The following is a 22,145-nucleotide window of genomic DNA, read 5'->3' as shown; positions in this document are numbered from 1 at the left end:
TGTCTCCATCTCTCTGCCTCTCCCCCACTCACACTCTGTATCTCTCTGTCTCTCTCTCTCTCTCAAAAGTAAATAAAACATTAAAAAGAATTTAAATATAAGTGGGGTGTTAAAGTGTCCTACTATTATTGTATTACTGTCAATTATTTCCTTTGTGTTTGTTATTAACTGTTTCTTTTCTTTATTTTTTAATGTTTGTTTATCTTAGAGAGAAAGAGAGACAGACTGTGAGCAGGGGAGGGGCAGAGAGAGAGGGAGACACAGAAACCAAAACAGGTTCCAGGCCCTGAGCTGTCAAGCACTGAGCCTGACACAGGATTCAAACCCACCAGCCATGAGATCATGGCCTGAGCCAAAGTCAGAGGCTTAACCAACTGAGCCACCCAGGCGTCCCTGTTATTAACTGTTTTATGTATTTAGGTGCTTCCACTGGGTGCATAAATATTTACAGTTTTATATCCTTTTGTTGGATTGTCCTCTTGATTATTATATAGTGTCCTTCTTTGTCTCTTGTCACAGTCCTTGTTTTAAAATCTCTTTGGTCCAATGTAAGTATTGTTACTTCAACTTTCTTTTGATATCCATTTGCATGATAAATGTTTCTCCATCCCTTCACTTTCTTTCTTTCTTTTTTTTAAAAGCTTCTATTTTTAAGTAATCTTTATACCCCATGTGGGGCTCAAATCCACAACTTCAAGATCAAGAGGTGCATCTTCAAGATCAAGCTCTTCCAACTGAGCTGCCCCTCCATCCCTTGCCTTCAATCTGCAAGCGTCTTTTGGTGTGAAATGAGTCTCTTATAGGCAGCACATAGATAGGTCTTGTTTTTTTTTTGTTTTTTGTTTTTTGTTTTTTATTTTTGGGACAGAGACAGAGCATGAACGGGGGAGGGGCAGAGAGAGAGGGAGACAGGCTCCAGGCTCCCAGCCATCAGCCCAGAGCCTGACGCGGGGCTCGAACTCACGGACCTCGAGATCGTGACCTGGCTGAAGTCGGACGCTTAACCGACTGCGCCACCCAGGCGCCCCAATAGGTCTTGTTTTTTTATCCACTGTCATCCTATGTCTTTTTTTATAAATCACCCTATGTCTTTTGTTTGGAGCATTTAGTCCATTTACATTCCAAGTAATTATTGATAGATACGTATTTATTGCCATTTTGTTACTTGTTTTATGGCTGTTTCTATAGATTTTTTTCTGATCCTTCCTGCTCTCTTTCATGGTTTGTTGACTTTCTTTAGTGATATACTTGGATTCCTTTCTCTTCATTCTTTGTATAACAACTACTGGTTTTTTTATTTGTGGTTACCTTTTGGTATATAACTATCTTCTGCATATACCAGTCCATATTCAGTTGATTGTCACTTAAGTTTGAACCCATCCTTTACTCCTCTCCCCACCACATTTTAGGTATATAGTATCATATTTTACATCCCCCCCCCTCATATTTTTATGGATCCCTTGACTGATTTTTACAGAAATACTTATTTTCACTGCTTTTATGTTTGTTTGTGTTTTTTTGTAGGGCTGGTTTAGTGGTCATGAATTCCTTTAGTTTTCGTTTGTCTGAGAAACCCTTTATCTCTCCTTCTGCTCTAATTGATAGCTTTTCTGGATAGAGTATTCTTGGCTGAAGATTTTTCCCTTTCAGTACTTTGAATATATCATGCCACTCCCTTCTGTCCTGCAAAGTTTCTGCTGAAAAATCTACTGCTAGCCTGATGGGGTTTCCCTAGTGTGTAACTGTCTTCATGTCTTTTACTGCTTAAAAAATTTTTTTTCTTTATCACTACTTTCACCATTTTAATTACCATGTGTCTTGGTGTGGACCTCCTTGGTTGAATTTTGGGGTGATATCTGTGCCTCCTGGACCTGGCTATCTGTTTCCTTCCCCAGATTAGGGAAATTTTCAGCTATTTCTGCCCCCTTTTCTCTCTTCTTCTTATGAGATTCCTATAATGCAAATGTCATTACCCTTGATACCCTTGATGGAGTCACTAAGTTCCCTAAGACTATTCTCAATTTGCATAATTTTCCTTCCTCTCCTTTGCTCAGCTTGGCTAGTTTCCTTGACTCTGCCATCCAGGTCACCAATTCATTCCTCTGCTTCATCTAGTCTGCTATTTATTCCATCAAGTGTATTTTTAATTTCATTTATTGTGTTCTTGATCTCTGATTGCTTCTTTTTTATCTCTGTGTTAAGGGTCTTACTGATGTCCTCCACTCTTTTCTCAAGTTCAGTAAGTATCTTTATGATCATTACTTTAAATTCTCTATCAGGTATATTACTTATATCCTTTTTGTTTAGATCTCTAGCTGTGATTTGGTCCTGTTCTTTCATTTGGAACACATTTCTCTGTCTCCTTGTTTTGTATAACTCTCTGTGTCTGTTTCTGTGTGTAAGGAAACTCTGCTACTTCTCTTGCCTTTAACAGTAATAGCCTTCTGAAGAAAAGGTCTGTAGTGCCCTGCAAGTGGAGTGTCCCATTCCCTAGGGCTTGGAGCTTCAGGGAGTAGGATCTCCTATGTGTGTTGTGTGTGCTCTGCTTATTGAGTCCTGGCCTCTTTTTCCCTCAGTTCAGTTGTCTGCACAGGTTCTCTTTGCCTATTATTGGTAGTGTTTGGTCTCCAGCAGGAGTGGGGCACGTTTTAACAAGGTGTGAAGTGGTCTGCTTGCAAAATGAAAAGTTCCCCTGCTGTGACTGGACCCAAGGTCCAAAAAAATGTGCAGGTAGGGAGATGAGGTATTGGTGGGGTTTGCACTGGTCTCCTGGGGGATGGGGCACACATCAGGAGCATTAAGGTCAGTGTATCTGGGAAGGGCAGATTCACCAAAGTGTGAGGGGGTGGGGCTTGGTATAAGCAATGTAGGTAGTGAGTGTTGGCTGCGCTGGTTCCCACAGGTGTCTGTTGTTTATGCCGAGGAGTTGGGAGAGGGAAATTACACCTGCCATCCCCTTTGTTCCTGGAGGGGTCTCCCTGTGATCCCTGTGTCTCTGGGTCATGCTCTGAAGTGAGCAAATCACTCTCCCTCCCATCTGCCCCCCAACCACTGGTACTTTTTCAAGCTTCTGTATCTGCATGGACTCTTTGTCGTGCTGTCTCTTTAAGGGCAGGGACTCCACTTCCTAATGCCCTCCAGGTTCTCCCAGAGCAGAGCCTGCTGATTTTTAAAATTCCAGATTTGGGGTGTTTGGATGGCTCAGTTGGTTGAGCTTCTGATTCTTGATTTTGGCTCAGGTCATGATCCCAGGGTCATGGGACTGAGCCCTGCATCAGGCTCTGTACTGAGAGTGGAACCTACTTAGGATTCTCTCTCTCTCTCTCTCTCTCTCTCTCTCTCTCTCTCTCTCTCTCTCTCTCTCCTCCCTTCTGTGGCCATGCACTGAAGAAGAAGTTCTCAGACACCAGATTAAGCAGATGTGCAGGACTGCCTCTGTGAGACAGCAGCAGCAGCAGCTGGGGTCTGGGGTCTATGCATAGCCTTTATTTCATGTTTTCATTAGATATAAGTATCAAAGCATATCAAAGCATGGAAAGAGAACACAAAGGATCTTTAGACATAAACCAGACATGCACCTGCTGACTACATGAAGACATTCAGGGAGTGCGTGTAGTTTCAAGGAGGGTCAGGGAGTTACAACGGGTTTTGTATCTTAACTGTCCTCTGGGGGATCAAGGGGCTCTGTATCTCATAATGTTATCACATTTGACAGCCTTGAGACATTGCAGATGTTTCAGTTATTGCCCCATTCACCCTCTAGGACTTACAATACATTTAGAAATAACTCCACACTCTCCCTCTGCCCCTCTCCCCCACTGGTGTTCTCTCTCTCCCTCTCTAAAAACAAACAAACACCAAAACAAACAAACAAACACCCAAAAATTCCAGGCTTTTAGTCCCAATTGTTGTAAGAACTCATGAAATTTGGCACCTCTTGCTTTCAAGGACAAATATCATGGGGATTCATGCTCTCTGTTCATGGGCTCCCTGGTGTGAAAGTCTGTTTTCACCCTTCTCTGCACCACTGGTTGTTTCCCCACCATTGATGGCTATGGTCTGTTTCACTCTCAAATCATGTCTTCATCCTTCCTAACTTCTTTGATGTGGCCTCTTCTCTACCTTTAGTTGTGAGTTTGTTCTGCCAGGCTTCAGCTTGTTTTCTGGGTTATTTACCCTGATGTGAGTGTTATTTAGTTGTACCTTTATCATGAGGTGAGCCTAGGGACCTCCTATTCTGCCATCTTCCCAGCTGACCCTGCGGAAATAACCCCTTCCCTTTTCTTGACCTCAGTTTCCTCATTTTACAATGAAAAGACTAGACACAATGATCCTTGATTCTGAACTATAATGTTGAGGAGGAGGCATTTTGGAATTAGACCTGGGAAGGGGCTTGCTGGTGACATCATAAAGGGAGAATTCCGTGAGAAGACTCGGGCTTTCCTAGAAACCCCAGTGCCACAGCTTAGGTGGGAGGAACAATTCAGGAAGGAGTCTTTTGGCCCACATCTTGAGCTCTCCTCATTCCAGAGGTCCCAGCATAGTCATGGATCAACACTCGTTGGCTAAAACAGCTCAAAATGAGGCAGACACCAATAATTTGGATGTGTTATCTCACCCCAACTCACCAACGCCACAGCACAGACCAGGCCATAGTGGAGTCCACCACCATCGTGGGTCTCATTACCACGGTGGGTCCCACCACTATGGTGAGTCCCACCACCACAGTGGGTCCCACCACCATGGCGGGTCCCACCATCAAGGCATAGTCCACCATCATCATGGGTCCTCCCATCACATGGGGCCCCACCACCATGGTGAGTCCCACCACCACGGTGAGTCCCACCATCACGATGGGTCCTCCCATCACAGTAGGTCCCACCATCAGAACAAGTCCCGCCATCATGGCACATCCCAGCATTATGGCATATCCCACCATCATAGTGGATCTCACCACCTTGGTGAATATCCAGACTCTCATGACAATGCCTCCTCTCACGATTCTGGCAATTCCCACCACCCCCGCCACTCCCACCACCATGGTGAGGCCCACCATCATAGTGGAGCCCACCACTCCACATCCCTTGCCCTGGCTCCTTCTCATGGCACTGTTCATGGTGATTACCACCATGGTAGCAGGAGACATCATGATAGGCCCCGCCACCGTGGTGATTCCTACCACCATGATGGGCAGTCTCACCACCATAGGGGGTCCCACCACCATGGTGGATCTCACCACCATGGCAAAGTTTCCCATCATAGTGGGCTCCATCACCAAGGTGAGCCTTACCACCGTAAGGATTCCAACCCCTATGGTGGCTCTCACCATCACAGTGAGGTCCATCAGCATGGTAAGCATCATCTTGAAGTCCACCACCACAGAGGGCCTCTTCATCATGGAGAGACCTATTCCCACCATTCCTATGCGGGGTCCCACCAGGATCGCATACCTCGCTCCGGCAGACACCACAGTGAGCACCACCACGGCCACCATAGCAAACGCCACCGTGGCCACCACGCAGAGCGCCACCATGGTGAGCACCACCACAAGGAGCATCACCATGGCAAGCACCACCATGCTGTACGTCGTGATGATCATCTCCCTGGTGATCACCGCTATGGGGAGCACCATCATGGTAGCTCCCAAGTCTTTGGCCCACACAGGTCTCACAGTGTGGCCAGACCGTCTTTCTATTCTAGCGTAATAGCCCTCCACCCCAGCATGGCACAAATACAGCACTCGGCCTTCAGCTTGAGACGTTCCCTCAGTGTAGTGTACTCGTGTGCATCCCAGATATCCAACAAAGTCCATCCTCAGGATTCCTCCTCTACAACTTCCTTGGAAACCTGGTCCGAAGAAGATGAGCAATTTCAGAAGCGTAAAAGTGAGTCGCTGCTCCTGCTCCCCGCAGCCCCAACTCCCACTGCCTGGCCCAGATTTCAGGCCTGACTCGGGCCCTGCACTGACCTTCGGCGGATCATAAGGCATGACTCTAACCTGCACGCATATTCCATTGGCTATCCGCTCACCTGGCTGTCCATCATCCATCTTTTGTTCCTTGAACGATGCACCTCTTTAGGCCCTCTGCTACTTGTTCATCCAGTCATTGCCTTGCGTATGTACACTCACTGATTGAACATTTCTTCTTGTCTCGTATGGGTGCCTGGCCTGCCTGGGCCCTGGAAGCACAGAGAAAAAAAATCCTGCCCTCAAGGGGCTCCAAGACTGGGGGTGGTCACTTAGACAACCAATCCTAGACTAGCCCACCATATCAGGGCAGTTACCACTGTGGATTCTATTTGTCCACATTTGCCCCCACTCAACCATGAGCATCTTGACAGAGATTGGGAACCGGTGTCTGAATGAGGGCCTTGAGGGCAGAAGGGACCTTAGCTATTAATTCACAGTCCTCCAAGCTTGGCCTCTAATGGTTCAGTAAACAGAGCAACAGCCTCACAAACAAGCAGAGAGGGGCAGGTGCCTAACTGGATAGCAGTAGGGAAGGCAGCTAAAAGGAGGGGATGTTCCAGCAGGATCTCAGAGGGAGAGGGAGAGTTTACCCAGACGACGGGTTAGGGACGAGAATGGGGTTTTCCGTGCTTAAGTTGCCATGTGGGTAGAGAAAGGCCTGGAGGTGTAGAAGCACGAGCCTGCAAGATGCGCCTGAGTAGACCACAAATCCCAAACAGGCCAGCATCTGCCACGGAAGGGGTCAGGACGGTGGCCGCAGGACCAGCACAGGACTAGTCTACGGGCACTTCAGTGAGTGAATGGTAGGCAAGCAGGCAGGCATGAAGACGAACCCCAAGTCAGTCTGGGAGTATGCCTCCTCCTCCAACACAGACTTGACTTTCTGTCCCCCTTATAGCCGCCAGAACTCAGCGGGCCCACAAGAAGCTGCACACCGTGGATCTCTTCTACAGGCTGTGGGAAAAATTAAGCCACCTCACTCAGCGCCTCCGGGGAATGCTTAGGAACCTGACTGAGTCCTTACCCTTTGAAGCCTTCATCTTCCTCGTCGTCAGCCTCAACACTATCATGCTTGTGGCCCAGACTTTTGCCGAAGTCGAGGTCCGGGGTGGTAAGAGTTGGGGAATCCCCTTCACATGGAGCCGGCCATAGATCTTGTTCCAGGCCTCCTGTGGGCCTAATCTAGTGTCGGGCGGTTTATGTAACTTAGCTCATTTGATTCTGACCCGTGGGAAGTCGACAGCATTGCCCAGTATTCAAGATGAGCCTCAGAGATTTTGCTGAGGTCAACCAGTCAGCCACAGACAGGCCCGCAAAACTGGAGGACGTGCTGTTCGTGATACAGACACCAGGTGGCGCGCCAACCCTAAACACGCCGCTTTGCGGGGCAGCTGGTGGAACCCAGGTCGCCCAGAAGGGCCCGGAGACCCTGGAATGCGGTGGAAGGGTGAGGGTGGAAAACTGGGGAAGGTGGGCCCTAGGACTCCTGGTAGCAAGGTGAAAGAAAGGCCTGCCACAGCACACATTAACTAAAGAGAGAATAAAAGTGGCTGCATTCTTATTCTGTGTGAAATGAATGTAATATTCACAAAAATGCTACGAGACAGACCGGTATCGTCACCCGACCAAGGTGGGTCTGCTGCTTGGTGAGTTACAGGCAGACTACACCAGGCTGAGTTAACTCACAAGGTCATCTTTATCTGTAGAAATAAGGACATCAAGGGGAATACTTTCTTTTCTTTTCTTTTTTTAACATTTATTCCTTTTTTGAGAGACAGAGAGAGAGAGAGAGAGAGACAGCGTGAGCGGGGGAAGGGCATAGAGAGAGGGAGGCACAGAATCTGAAGCAGGCTCCAGGCTCCGAGCTGAGCCGTCAGCACAGAGCCCGATGCGGGGCTCAAACCCCCCAACCACCGTGAGATCCTGACCTGAGCCACCCAGGAGGCCCCAAGGGAAATACTTTCTAAAGCTGTGATTCCCCTAACAAGGGAAAGCAGACTCCTTTTACTGGGGCTGGGGATGAATATTCAGAGGAGGATTTTAACATTATAATGAGGCTGAGAGGAACTTTCTGGCAACTCTCGGATTCTGTGCCGGCAGTCTTTCTCAAATGTTTCTTTTTTCGGTTCCGGCAGTTCCTTCCTTAGTCTCTAAAAGGTAAGACTGACTGACAGGTAGAAGCTTCTAGAAGTTTCCTGAATTCAGGAGATCAGTCCTGAGTTCAGGGGGTCAGGCCAGGGACGGTGTTATCACTGCTTTACAGACAAGAAAACTGAGGCACAGAGCAGTGAAGACACACAGCCATCAGGGCAGAGCCGGGTGCTCCCTGCAGGGCTGTGTGAGGTTCCAGAGGGGAGGAGGGGAGAGGGGCTAAGGTTGCTGGGGGGTGGCCCCCAGTGAGCCGCTTGTGTCCGTGCAGAGTGGTACTTCATGGCCTTGGACTCCATTTTCCTCTGCATCTACGTAGTGGAAGCTGTGCTCAAGATCATTGCTCTAGGCCTCAAGTATTTTTCTGACTCCTGGAACATTCTGGGTGAGTGTGGATGGTGTGTGTGTCTGTGTGTGTGTGTGTGTGTGGAGGGAGCCACGGGACTGCTAGAGGAGGCTGAGGACGAAAGCGGACTGGCGGAGGGCGTTGGTTTCGGGAGGACAGGGGGTCTGGGAGCCAGGTGCCTGGACAGGAGTCAGTGACACCCAGCCCCCCCGCTGTGCCCTCAGACTTCTTCATCATGATCATGGCTATGCTGGACTTCATGCTTTTGCAGTTCAACTCCTTCTCCTTTGTCTACCACCAAAGCGTCTTCCGGATCTTCAAGGTCTTCAAGAGCCTGCGGGCCCTGAGGGCCATCCGGGTCCTGCGGAGGCTCAGGTCAGCTGGGCCACGGTTGCCCACCCTGGTGCGGGGACTCCGCAGGAGATGGGGACACAGGCCCGGGCAACCAGCGTGTCTCCTGTGACCTGTTTAAGGGATGGGGGATGAAGAGACTACAGGCTCCAGCCCACTTCTGATAAGCCTCCTGCCATCTGCTCAGATCAGTCATTTTCCAGAGAGGGCTGGACTGTCCCAAGCCCCCGGGCAAAACGGGGACCTCCTGCCCGCACTTGCAGTCTCCGGCTGCTGGGCACAGATCCCCACCCCTGCTCCTTCATTCGGCCTCGCTCTCAACTTCTGCCCACAGCTTCTTGACCAGCCTCCAGGAAGTGACCGGGACTCTGGTCCGGTCCTTGCCATCCGTCACCGCTATCCTTATCCTCATGTTTACCTGCCTCTGTATCCTGTGCTGTGGGGGCTGGGGTGGGAGCCTGAGGTGCTGCGGTGGAAGGGTTTGTAGCGGTGGGGGGGGGGGGGGAGGGGGGGTGGACGGGACCCTGTGAGCCTGGTTTGGCCCTGAACAGCCAGTCCTCTTCTCTGTGGTGCTCCGGGCTCTGTTCCATCAATCTGACCCCAAGCGCTTTCAGAACATCTTCACCACCGTCTTCACTCTCTTCACCATGCTCACCCTGGACGACTGGTCCCTCATCTACCTGGACAGCCGGGCCCAGGGTGGGACAGGCCCCAGGCTGGGTGGAGGGCAGGGGCTTGGCTGGGAGGGCAGACCCCGAGGGCTCCGTTACCCCGTATGCGAAGTGGGGCTTCTGATGCTGGCAGGGGTGTAGGGAGGGCCGTCAAGGAACTCACGGCTCGAACGACGCCCTCTCTCCCAGGCGCCTGGTACATCATCCCTATTCTCATGATTTACATCATCATCCAATACTTCATCTTCCTCAAGTAAGGACTCCACCCCTGCTTTTGCTCCCCAGCTTCACCCCCAATCCCCACCTAACCTGGGGCACCCCTGCCCAGCCTCTCCAGCCATCTCCCCTTGGTTGTGCCGCAACGAACCTGGAGGAGGGTTGCAGGGCCTCTCCTACAGCCTCCTCCTTGAGAGTACCCGCCCCCACTCCCCACCCCCACCATCCCCAGCCTGGTGATCGCCGTCCTGGTGGATAACTTCCAGATGGCTCTGCTCAAAGGCCTGGAGAAAATAAAGCAGGAGGTACTGAGTGCGGTGGGGCAGGTGGGCCAGTGAGGGAAGCCAGAGGGGTGGGCACAGAGGCTGGAGGGAAGGGTGGAGGGTGTTCCAGAAAAAGGCAGACAGGGAACTCTGGCAGGACAAAAGCCTTTTCTTCCCAGAGGGCAGCCCGGATCCATGAGAATCTACTGGATGACTCACTGACCGAACTCCGAAAATCAGGTGCTGGCCCTCCTTCCACGGTCAGACACAGAAGTCCGGTCTCAGTGGCAGAGTTTGAGAATCTGAGACTCGGGAGAACTTACAGAGCTTAGACCTTTGGTCCAAAGAGCTCTAAGGCGATCCTCTAAAAGCCAATTAAGCGGATAGTCAATTGTTGAAAGCCCCCTTTATGAAATGACTAATTAGCCAGATTATGATTTGCCAAACAGTCATTTCTTCTAATAACTTATAAAGGTTATAGCGGTTGGTTTTACATGGGATGGTTTTGACTGCCTACGCACTTGTCCAGACCCACTCAAAGTGGATTGAGAGTAAAAATTGAAGTTTCCTGTACGTGTTCATTTTTACAAAGCCGATTTCCTGAACGATTGACGTTGAGACAGTTGATTTGCTTCCTGCTTAAAGATCTTCAGAACTTTAGAATCTGAGCTCCAAGAATCCCACTCTTAGGCTCATCAACACTAGAGGACTAAGGATCCCCAGAGGTCACCTGGTCCCTCACCTGCCCCCTCCATCAGGGTTAGACGCTCAGGGCAAAAATGCTTAAGGAGAAAGAGGAATTAATTGGCTCAAATTACTTAGCAAATTCAGGGTGTGGGGGTTTCAGGAATGGCTGGATCCAGGACTCGAATGCTGGTCAGGAGTTGGTCTCCTGCTACCTCTCTGCTCTGTAGTCCTCTGTGTGGTTTTGTGCTTAGGGTGGTTCTTCCCTTGTGTTAGGAAAATGGCCACCTGCCACTCTAGCCCCAAATCCTTGCAAATTAGCATCCCTAGCATGCCCAGCAGAGAGGTCCTCTTCTTCCAACTGTTCCAACAAGGACCCAGAAACGAGGCTTCTTTTCTTTGATCATCTGACGATTTTGGAACCAATCACTATAGCCAAAAGAATAGGCTGTTCTGATTGGCCAGGTCTGGGTCACATGTCCTTGGAGGTCAGGGGACAGGGTCAACCCCTGCTGGATGGTATGGACCCAAAAGGCGCAGGAGTGGTTCCTCAGGAAAACCGGGGGACTTTGAGACAAACGAACAAACAAAACTGATACCCACTCTGCGTGGAGAAGCCATCTCTTTGGGGCCATCATGGACAAAAACTCCTTTAGCCCCATTTGATTTTTGTTTTTTAATGTTTATTTTTTGAGAGAAAGAGAGAGAGAGAGAGCGCGTGAGTGAGGGGAGGGGAAGAGAGAAAGGGAGACGCAGAATCCGAAGCAGGCTCCAGGCTCTGAGCTGTTGGCACAGAGCCCGACACAGGGCCTGAACTCACTAACCGTGAGATCATGACCAAGTTAGACGCTTAACCAACTGAGCCACCCAGGCGCCCCATCCTTTAGCCCCATTTGAATATCTCTGTGACACACAAGGTTCCTTCTACCTCCTCTTGATCCAGGCATCGCCTTGACGTTCCCCCTTTTTACATCCAGAGCCTGAAGAGGTGGTGAGTGAACATACCAAACAGAAGCAGCTCATTGAGAAGAAATTTGGGACCATGACTGAGAAGTAAGGGGGCGCAAAGGGAGGGGCGGCCATGGTCTGGCAGGGAAAAGGACATCGCCCACCTCTCTGGAAGGGGGGGTGGAGCGCCAAGGCTCAGGTAGAGCCCACGGGTGGAGGTGGAAGCCACAAGTGATCTCTGCTCACCCAGAGCCATCTTGTGTCACCAAGAGAATCCCACGAGCGGTGCCTAGAGGGCCATGAGAGCTCCTCGAGGCTGAGGACAAGCGCAGGGCATCGGAGAGGTCCCAGAGAAACAGTGATCCTGCTCATCTGTTTACTCAAGGAGCATCCCTGACCCTTGCTCTGGGTCAGGCCCTGCGAGGGTTCCAGGGACCCAAAGATGACACGGACTAGGCCCGCCCACGGCAACCCTATTGCTAAAGACCTGTGCTGGGCCATGGAGAGCAGTGGTCGGTTAGGTGGAGGGATGAGAAGGATGGGTCGAGGAGCAGCTTGGGAGAAGGCCTGGGAGGCAGATGGTCAACACCCCATTCTCGTCGAATCAATTGGCCAATTGGTCCAGGACGGCTGGGGACTTGTGGCTGTGCTCCTGGCTGGGGGACCTCGGCACAGACTCCCGCTTCCTGGCTCCCCAGAGAACCTTCTCTCCGAAAGCTGGGCCCCCCTCTACCTCAGCCAGTCTGGCTCTAAGCCAGCCGACAGGGCAGCCTGACTCCTGGAAGCCTCCAGCCTCTCCTCACCCACCATCAGAGCTCAAGCCCCAACAGGCCCTCTGTGATCAAGCCTTTGCCAGCCTCCCACGCCGGCACATCTGGGCCTTTGCCCACACTGTCCTCTCTAACTGGAGTGTCCTCTGGCTGCCAGTGCCAGGCTCAAGTGACCAAGATTTGGGAGAGCTGAGTTCCAATCCGGCTCGCTTCACCTCCCGGCCCTCCCGGCCCCTCCCCCCACGTTCCAGCCACTTGGCCCCTGGCACAGCGGACCCTTGGCACCTCTATAACACTTTCCTTGGGGGTTTCTTGGCCTCCAGACTCTTCCCCACTGGTCCACCTCCACTACGAGTGCTCTCTGTTTGTGTTTGTGTTGTTGTCGTTCATTTGTTTTCCTCTTTCCTTTCTTAGTGGTCTGTGTTAAAAGTAGTTTGGGCTTTTCCTTCATCGTCAGCATTTAAGACCCTACAAGACGCTTGCCTCCTTTAGGCATCCACTCTCTACAGCCTCCTTCCCTGAGGCCTGCCCTGGCCCCCAGCGTAACCCCGTTCTTCTGGAGTAGGGGACCAGGAACCTTGCCTAAGCCTGGCAAACCCTCATGTGTCTTTCAAACTCAGCTCCATGGCACTTCCTCTGGACGCCTTTTCTGATCCCCGGTACTGGATGGGGTTTTCCTCCTCGGGCACCCTCAGCACTCTGTGTTTGCACTTATCCCGAGTGGAAGCACTCAGTTTGCTTTCCTGGCTCTGCTACAGGCTGAGCTTCTTAAGGGCGAGGAGGGTTTCTTGTTCGTTTCTGTGTCCTCAGAGCACCTGGCAGTGTTCATTTATTTCAGTGTCATTTGGTGGATGGATTTATAAAACAGGCAGGTGATGAGGGGGTTGATGGGTGGGTAGTCGGCTGGATGAATGGTTGGGGAGGGGGGTGGTGAGGTGGATGACTGACTGCACAACACGGCGAAGGGGTGGGTGGCTGGGTCCAGGGACGAGCAGGTAGATGGGGGCGCGGGTGAGCAACTACAAGGTTGGGGTGGTCGGATGAGTGAGTGGATGGCTGGGTAGGTGGGGGCATGAATGGGCCGATGGGTGAGTGGGTGCCTAGAGAGGTATGGGGTAGTCGGAGGGGCAAGCAGACGGGTGGGTGGAGGGAGGGAGGGATAATCGGGAGGGTTAGCGTCCTCCGTGGCACAGGCACGCGCGGGGCTTTTTACTCGTGGAAGAGAAGCACCACGAAAGGCCGCGCTCAGAAGAGCCATGAGGGCGGGCTGGTGGGTGTCAAGCACGAGGAGCTGGAGTGGGGGGAGGGCTCTGGCAGCCCAAAGGGCCCTGCCAGGCAGGTCAACTCAGCCTCTCCTCTGCCCCCCTCCCGCCCCCAGGCAGCGAGAGCTCCTGTTCCGCTTCCTGCAACTGGTGGCCGGGGTGGAACACCATCAACAGAAATTCCGCTCCCAGGCATCCGTCCTGGACGAGATTGTGGACACAGCGTTTGAGGTGAACAGGGCAGGACCAGAGGAGAGGGGCCGGCACGGGAGGGCCCCAGAAGGCCAGGCATGGGAGGCTCGCCCCCAGACGTGCCCCTAAGGGTCACAGGGGCAGGCGAGAGGACAGAGGCCAGTACTGGCTCAGTCAGCCTCCCATCCTACCCCTGCAGACTGGAGAAGAGGACTTCAGGAAGTGACCCCTCGATGGAGGGAGACACGGGGTGAAAGCCTTCGGCCTCCGGCAAGCTGCCCACCGGGGTGGGCCGGGACAAGTTCCTACATCTGCTGGAGTGGTTGTCGGGCCCACAGGGCTGGGCCCTAACAGAGTTTTAAAACCCCAAGTGGCTCTGTGTCCTCCCTGGGTAAGCCAAGGCACAGGGCCGGGGAACTGTGTGCACTGGCGGGTGTGCGTGTGTGTGTGTGTGAGTGTTGTGTGTGACAGGCGCTGTTCTTGGTCCCCTCCAGCCCCCCACCCCCACCCCCAGGGCCTGCATCCTGGCTTGGGCCCACAGTGCATTAGCAGCAGCCAGAGAGGTGACTCGGAAAGGGGGCCGGGCTCGGTGCTGGAGGGGTGAGTGGGCAGTCACCTTGCTTCGGGGAGGAAGGTCCGTCTGGCCCCAGAGTTGGGAGAAAAAGAACCAGCTGGAACAGCCCCTGGTTGTCAGGGCCTGGGGGATCAGTAGGTTCCAGAAATAGGGGCTCAGAGTCCAGGAAGCCGGGCCTACCGAGACCTTCAGAATCCAGTACAAGAGTGCCAACCTGATGGTGATAACAGGCACTCAGAGGTCAGAGGTCATTGCCATTCCCTGCCCTGCCTGGGGTCACATTAAAGAACCCAAGTGAGGGGAAGCAGGGTGGAGGCTGTTCAAGTCCTCCTGGCCTCAGGCTATTGGTAGGAGTGCAGGTGGGGGTGGGTGGGAACACAACGTAGGTGTATATGTGAGTGTGTGTGTGTGTGTGTGTGTGTGTTGAGGGGATAGATGAGCCTCTGTTGGAGGAAAGCAGAGAATGAGACTAATGGCCGCCCCCACCCCCAACCCTGCCTGGTCTAGGGCTTAGATGAGTTCCCCTACTTTCAGCCTGAACCTGGGCAAAATGCCCAGAGCCCGTCCCCATGGTCTTGTTGGAAGTAAGGCTCTGACCCAGGTCCCCAAGGGCCTGGGCCCGGTGCCGGAGACCTAGCGCTGAGTCAGGCTCGAGCCCAGCCTTGGCACTTCACAACCGGAGTGGGGCGTTGCACCGTCTACGGCAGCCACCTCGTCCCTGGTAGAGAGAGGCCAGGGCACAGTACGGGCTGGAGGGGGTCAAGAGCAGGATGGTTTTGCCGGTCTCCCTCCCCCTTCACCACCTCTAGGCTGGGCCAGACAGAGGTGAAGACTCCAGGCCCTCGGGCAGAAGCAGAGCCTCACTCCCTGGCCCGGCCCGGGGTACCGCCTGGCCCGAGGCCCGGGAATAGACTGTGCAGACGAGATGCCATCTGGGATCCGGGCACTGATTCCGGGGGTGGAGAGGCCACCTGGCAGATATCTGCAGGCCTTGCCTCACCCACCACCTCACACATTCATTGAGTAAGCATTTCCTGCCACTTCCCCTGCCCAGTGTCAGAGGCTCCTGCTAGGTGGCCCACGGGAGCCCTTCCAAGCAGAGGCCGACCTCCACACTCCATGGCCCTGGGCTGTCTGAGCTGTCTCGTCTGACAGGCTCAAGCAGGGCTGAGGTTTTCCGTTGCACCCCTAGTTCCCGTCAAACTCAGCCCCTTCGCTCCTCAGTGTTCCGGGTGGAAGTTACCTCTATTTTCCGCCTCCCCATCCCTACCCCTACACAGCCTCTGGGAGCAGAGGGCAGGGCCTGGCACCCGGGGCCGCTCCTCATTCGGTCCTAGCACTGGGCAGGGGGCTGGAGGCAGGCACGATGGGGGCGGTGAGGGACAGAAGACCGGGACAGGGGCATTCCCCAGGTCCACAGCCACCAAAGTTCAGCCCGCCAGGGCCTGCTGGGACCCACACCTAGTGCTCCCAAAGGATCTAGTTACTGCTCGTCCTGTTCCAGGCATGTGTGTGTGTGTGTGTGTGTGTGTGTGTGTGTGTGTGTCTGAGGCACAGCTCCCGGTGGGGGATGTGGGTCTCTGGGGTTATGTGTTTGGAGGTCTGTATACATGTCCAGGCTGCTTGGGGTGGAGGGTGTTACTTCTGTGTGCACCTGTGTTTCTGGAGCATCCAAGTGTGAATTGTGGTTTGTGTGTGTGTGTGTGTGTGTGTGTATGTGTGTATACAGTGAGGACGAATGGTAGCCACATATGCAGTTGTGCATAAAGTGTTGCAGTTCCGTTTTCTTTAAACGACATCAAATTGCCTCTGTCCCCTCATCCCTCCTGTGGGCAGATGTGACCTCGGTCCCCTTGGGGCTTCCTGTCCGTCCCCTTCCAGGAGTCTTGCCTGGGGCAAAGCACTGGGGAGTCCCTCTGGCGTATAGCCCACAGCGTATACTTGAAAGCCACTGTCCCTGCCCTCAAGGTCTCATGGCCTGTGGGGATTCTGCCATCTCTGGCCCATGTGCGGGTATGGGATTGTCACAGGCGGGGAACTCTGAGTCCTGGGCGGCGGGGAGTGAAGCACTCAGGAGAGTCCAATGTGAGAAGCCGGCAGCACTTTATTGTGACAGATACATCCATGGATGTGTGCCTTCCACGCTGCACCTGCTCCCTCCGGTTCCCGTGCCTGAAGGGGTCTAGGTTATGGTCACACAGTTATGCTTTAGAAGTTGGGAGGAATTCTGCCAGGGGACCACCAGGATCTCGAAGTCACAGCGCAGTTTCTGCAGGGAGAGAAGGAGAGGTGGGTGGGGCCCCAGGCCTGACCCCTGGCAACTGCCATCCTCAGCCTGCGACGCTGTGCTCTGGGGTTCGAGAGCGGCGGTCACTGGCCCAAAGGGACAATGACTCAGATGGCTGGGACCAGATCCCAGATCTTGCTAGCCCGCTCCTGTGAGGGAGAAGCCCCAGTCTCCTCCTCTCTGTACCCCACCCTGGCCTGGTGAGTGAGTCATCCAGGTGACAGGGACAGGTTCAGCCAGACATCAGCCTGGCCAACCAGACCAGTTCGGGCCGGACAATCGAGGGCCTTGGGTGCTGGGCAGTGGGGTGCGGGGCTGTTACCTCCTCCTGCACGCCTGTGGCCAGGGGGCAGGTAGTGACATCTACGCCATCTCCGGTGGCCACGTTCTTCCGGCAGGCTGTGCTCCCCATCTCCAGGGTCAGGTAGTACTTGATGCCGGCCACCAGCTGGGGAGGGAGAGCAGGAGCGGGTGAGGGGCACCGGAAAACTACCCCAGACCCAGACCTCTCCCCTCTCTCCACATTCGGCATGCTGGGCTGGGCCTCGGGATTCAGACCCTGGATGGGGAAGTTCTGGTGGCGACCCCTGGGGAGAGGGGCGGAGGCCCGGGCCACACAGGAAGCTGAGACCCAGGTGTGCACATGTCCTGAAGCCCACCGCCCCATCTCCCTCACTCCCCTCTCCCCAGTCCGCCCCTCAGGGCGGGGGCTACCGTGAGGCTAGTGAGACAGGGCTGGATCCCGTCCACCGAAAGCTGGATAGGTCGTTCATAATGAATTCTTGGCATTAATCCGATTTAAAAACTACATCGTATGAAAATGTCCCTATTACTCTCTGTGGCACCCCCTCGACCTGGCCACCGGCTGAAAGCCCTGCTGGCCTGGTGGGAGGCTGCCTCTCGCCCCTGACCCGCCTGCCCGTCCACACCTGACTCTGGGCCTTGAGGATCCTGGTGTCGCGGAAGTAGTAGAGGCTGTTGCTGCCCATGTTGTAGCTGGCCACGGCCGCCTGCGCTGCCTTCTGCACCTGCGGGTCACTGAGTGACAGGTTCTGGCGTTCTCCGACTCTGCGTTCCGCCGGGCGGGCACGGGCGTCACCGGGCAGCGCCAGGAGGCAGAGCGCGAGCAGGCCCAGGCCCAGGGCCCGCGAGAGGCTCGGGGGCGCCATGGCCACGGTCGGTCGTCAGTGTCAGGCCCTCGGGGGCGCGCCGTTTTTATAGGCTAGCGGCCCCGCCCGCCCCGCCCACCCCGCGGCAGAGGCAGAGCCTGGGAGGGATGGGAGCCTGGGCGATCTGAGAGGCCGCCGTCCTCGCGCCAAAGGGGGCAGTCCGTGGCCCCAGCACACCTGTGTCCCCCGCGATGCTGCCCTGCCCTCCAGGGACACACCCAGTTCGTGAGGGAAAGGACCGTGACAGTCCCCGGCAAGTGCCACCATTCAAACAGTTTCATGGAAAGCTCAGCCGGCATGAAATACCGACAACCATTGGCGAGGTCTTACTATTGCCACCGTTTGCTACCTGTGTAACCTGGAAGGAATGCCTTAATCGCTCAGTGCCTCAGTTTCCCTCTCTGTAAAATGGGTTGCTGTGAGAACTCAACAGGCAAAGTGTTTGGAGAAGCCCTGGTCCTATAAATATGATAGGAAAGGAGACCAGTGCACTGAGCTGGGCACCGTTTGACCCTCCCGGCCAGCATGAAATGGGAATTGGTAATGTTTCCACCTTACACAGCGAGCCACAGGACGCAGAGGGGAGAACTGATTTGCCCCAGGATGTCAGCTAGTAAATAGTAAGTGATGATGCTGGCTTTTGAGCCCAGGCAGTCGAACTCAAATCTGCGCTCTCAGACCACGCTGAGCCCAAAAGATGAAGACGGGCCAGAAAGAGGGGTGTGTGTCGTACCAGCTCTGCCGTTTACTGACTGGTGACTTGGACAAGTCCCATGGCCTCCCAAGGCCTCTGTGTCATCATCGAGGATAGGTGACCACTCTTACCTGCTAAGGTTACACTGGCATTAACACCCGGGACTGGGCCACCCATAGGTAAACTGTGCGTGCTGGAGGTAGCAGCCAAATAGGGCACTAGGAGTTTTTTTTAGAAAAATCTGGTAATCAATGAACAGCACTGAAGCAGCTAACACGGGAAAAGTCTGAATCTTGGTGGACTTCCTTATTTGTGTTTTAGAGGTCAGTGTAGCTTGTACTTTTAATCACGAGTTGTGGGGGGTAGGGGTGCATTATGCTCTGGGGCACGAAGATCTTGTTAGTGCTTAGGGCCTCCAGGGATCTCGCTTGGGGCTTGAAAGGGGTAGTGGGTTATAGTACCTGACGAACCGCTGGGGGTTATTACGATGGTGAATATTACGAGCAGGTAGAATTCCTCGTCGGTCGCAGAATCCCAGGGCCAGGAAGGGCCGTGATGTCCTCCCAGGGAGACCCAGACCAGCTGCTCCCCACCCCCTCAGCCCAGCTGTGAAAACCAATCTGGGATTCCAAGGAACAGTCACACAGTCACAGGGTAGGCTCAGGTGTCTGCCTTAAAGGGACAGATGCCCGTTTGTGGGAGAGCCGGCTCACTTGTGGCTTAATGAGGCAGAAACCCAACCTGAGAGAACCTGGGAGGGGGTGGAGTAAGAGGCTCAGGGCAGAGGAGGGAGAGGCAGCCCCAGGGGGCCAGGAGCCTCCCCAGGCTCTCCCGGTCCCGCTCTGCCATTACTTGGAGCTCAGCCATGGCCACACTTACCTCCAACAGCTCCTTGGGAAACTAGCCAAGGCCTCGTCTCTGACCCACCAAGGGCCGGTGGGTTCCTAGCTCGCTGGCCCCTACCCTCCCCCTCACTCCTTTGCACCGGTGCGAATGAGTACTACAGGTTGCACCACAACCTAACAGTCTCCGAAGATCTTTCACCCACTGGTCTATCCCAAGCACTCTTAGGTAGTAAGCATCGAGCTTGTTTTTCAGATGAAGAAAGTGAATCAGAGAGCTCAGGTCATTTGTCTAGGGTCACACAGCTAGAAGCGGTGTCTTGGTGGGAAAAGAGGGATGGGGAAGGCTAAGTAACAATTGCTGGGCTTCTGGTGTGTGCCGGGCCTTGCACCGGGGCCTCGACACACTCTCATCCTCATAACTGCTCTGCGGAAGCCGTTTTACTAGGGAGAAATGGGGGAGGTCAAAGGAAAAGTGTCAGGGGTGGAGCCCGGTGCGTGCCAGCGTCCTGGTGCGTGAGTCCTGGACGTGAGTCCCACGTCTCCACGGGGATATGAGGTCTGCTGTGTAGGCGGAGGCTCCCTGGAGGCAGGCGGACCCCAAAAGGATTTTCCCAGGGCTGGGTCTCATCTGGAGAAGAGCCCTCGGCCTGGGCTCCATCCTGTCGGGACCACTCTGGCTTCCAGAAGGAGGCACGGGCCAGGTGTGAGCTCGGGGTTGGCCCTCCCTACCGGCCACAGGGCACAGTCTTCATTTTTGCTGTGGCCCAGGGATCCCAATCCAGGTTGCCCGTGGCACCACCCTCTTGCCTCTGGCCGATGGGTCTTGCTGACCAGGGTGGGCTCTCGACATCTTCACCCTGGGATCGGGCTACTCGGGGCCTCGGTGCTGCCCCCAGAACCCTCTTCCCTGGACTTCCAGTTGGGCCACGGATATTCCCTCCCCCAGGGCTTCGCTCCCCTTGCCCTAAGCACCTCTGGGAAAAGAGACGTTAAGGCAAAGAAAGCTGAGATCCAGGAAGCTCCCATCGGTGGAGGAGTGCCCCAGAGTGCCCGGGGCTTCAGGTTCATTAGCTGGTTGAACCTTTACCAACCTATACCAGGTGACAGAGGAGAGAAGTCAGGCTCAGAACAGTGAGCAGCTGGCCCCAGGTCACACGGCAAGTCGAGGAGGCCCTGGTTCAGAGGAGGGTCTGGCTGGCTCCTTCAGGCTGTCAGCAGTCGAGGCCATGAGTGACAGTAGAAAGAGCCTTGGGTCCCTGAGGGGGTGTGGGCAACGGGGAAGGGGGTTGATAGGCAAGAACGTATCCTCTGAGCCTTTCACACCGTCTGGGCTGCTACTGGGCCAGAGTGGGGAGGTGTGTCTCAGGCTGGGGTTCATCCTGTAGCCTCCCATATCCCTCCGGGGACAGCAGGACCCCTTCCGGACTCCAGAGCGTGGAAGTTGGGTTCACCCCAAGCTCTGGCCACATCTGAGTACTCATAACTAGAGTGGCCGAGCGGGTCAAGCTCTGGCTGGGTACCGCAGGGGAGGGAGGAACAGGGGGCAGTATCTGCTGACTCCCGTGCCCACCCATGCCCCCTGGCCGGGCACATCCTGTTGAGCAGTTTGGGTTGACATTTAGATGACCTCCTACCCGTCCCCACTCAGGTCTGCTTTCTCCAACATTACAGGCCTTGGTCCCTATGTCCTGCAGGCTAAGTTGGGGCTGGATCTCTGAAGCCACCCTGTCACAAAGTACATTCTAGATGCCTTCTGTCTCCTGCTGCTCCAGGACTGAACCAGGAACTTGTGTGGGATGCACCAAGGGACCCAGATAAAGGGTTTCGACCTTTAACGTGTCACAGACGCTGCCTGAGCCCCAAGTGAGAGGTGAGACAGCAGGTCCCAGCCGCTTCAGAGACAAAGACTGTGGGTGAGGCAGGGAAGGGCCCACGAGACTGTGGGTGAGGAGGAAGCAGAGCGGGCAGTGTGGCCCACGAGCTTCTGCTGGGCGGGCCCCCTTGCCAGAACCACGAGCGGCAAGACCTGCCAACCGGCATGGGCAGGAGCCATGGGAAGGGTGTTGTGGGGGAGGAGGGAGTCTCCACTGCCTCCCGAGCGTCAGCAGCCATCTGGCAGCGTCAGGATTGAGGTAGGGGGAGGGCATGGCCCTGCCGAGCCCCTGCCTGAGCACCCCAGGCCCGTGTGGCAGTGTCACACCGCAAAGGGTTGAGGCTGAGGGGACTCTGAGGTGACCCTGGACCCATCCAGGAAAACATCTGAAACTTAGCCTGAAACTCCACGGACGGCCTGAATTACCACCGCGGTCTGGGAGTCAGACTGGCGTCCTCCCAGAAAGTGGTCTGTGACACAAGCTGGGCCCTGCTCTGGCCACCTGGTGCCCTTCCAGGAGGGCTGCTCACTTTCCAGACCCAGCCCCGCACTCACCCCTTACCCCGGCCAATAACCATCCTGTTTTCCAAGTAATCACATAATTGCTCTATGCCTGGGGCCTTACTTTTGGTTTCCTTTTTATCCTTCCACTGTTCTGAGATGTAGCTTATACCGAAAAAGCCCACAGTACGTATGTGTTAACAAATCAGTCGAGGCCTGTATCGCCACCCCCGCCCCCAAGCCCCCCGCTCCTCACACCTCCTTCCCCCAAAGGGAACTACTCCGCTTCTGCTATTGACTTTTACGATAAGCATTTCCTCGTCTTTTTTCTAGAGTCTTACCACCTATACAGGGATCCCTGAGCAGGGATCCACTTAACT

The 22,145-nt window shown here is 54.4% G+C and overlaps 2 protein-coding genes across 3 annotated transcripts; one reads left to right on the top strand and one right to left on the bottom strand.

Moving 5' to 3' along the window:
- Positions 1 to 4,423: 4,423 nt before the first annotated feature.
- On the top strand, positions 4,424 to 14,187 carry CATSPER1 (cation channel sperm associated 1). 2 transcript variants are annotated; one of them, XM_006937542.4, is made up of 12 exons: positions 4,424 to 5,885; positions 6,870 to 7,082; positions 8,391 to 8,504; positions 8,690 to 8,840; positions 9,151 to 9,242; positions 9,372 to 9,515; positions 9,677 to 9,740; positions 9,936 to 10,008; positions 10,146 to 10,206; positions 11,628 to 11,703; positions 13,747 to 13,861; positions 14,022 to 14,187. In XM_006937542.4, exons 1-12 carry the CDS (start codon positions 4,547 to 4,549, stop codon positions 14,046 to 14,048), a joined length of 2,469 nt encoding a protein of 822 aa, XP_006937604.3. In that variant the 5' UTR covers positions 4,424 to 4,546; the 3' UTR covers positions 14,049 to 14,187. The 2 variants fall into 2 exon arrangements, with proteins under 2 accessions (XP_006937604.3, XP_044895507.1); XM_045039572.1 differs by lacking the exons at positions 13,747 to 13,861; positions 14,022 to 14,187 and adding an exon at positions 11,869 to 13,265.
- A 2,295-nt stretch (positions 14,188 to 16,482) lies between these two features.
- CST6 (cystatin E/M) lies at positions 16,483 to 17,879 on the bottom strand. Its single transcript, XM_003993727.5, has 3 exons — positions 17,613 to 17,879; positions 17,006 to 17,131; positions 16,483 to 16,665 (listed from the first exon to the last, which is right to left on the bottom strand). Exons 1-3 carry the CDS (start codon positions 17,850 to 17,852, stop codon positions 16,579 to 16,581), a joined length of 453 nt encoding a protein of 150 aa, XP_003993776.1. The 5' UTR covers positions 17,853 to 17,879; the 3' UTR covers positions 16,483 to 16,578.
- Positions 17,880 to 22,145: the final 4,266 nt, after the last annotated feature.

The sequence above is a fragment of the Felis catus genome, chromosome D1 (genome assembly GCF_018350175.1).
Source record: "Felis catus isolate Fca126 chromosome D1, F.catus_Fca126_mat1.0, whole genome shotgun sequence".
Taxonomy (NCBI): domain Eukaryota; kingdom Metazoa; phylum Chordata; class Mammalia; order Carnivora; family Felidae; genus Felis; species Felis catus.
This window is presented reverse-complemented; position numbering and strand designations above follow the sequence as displayed.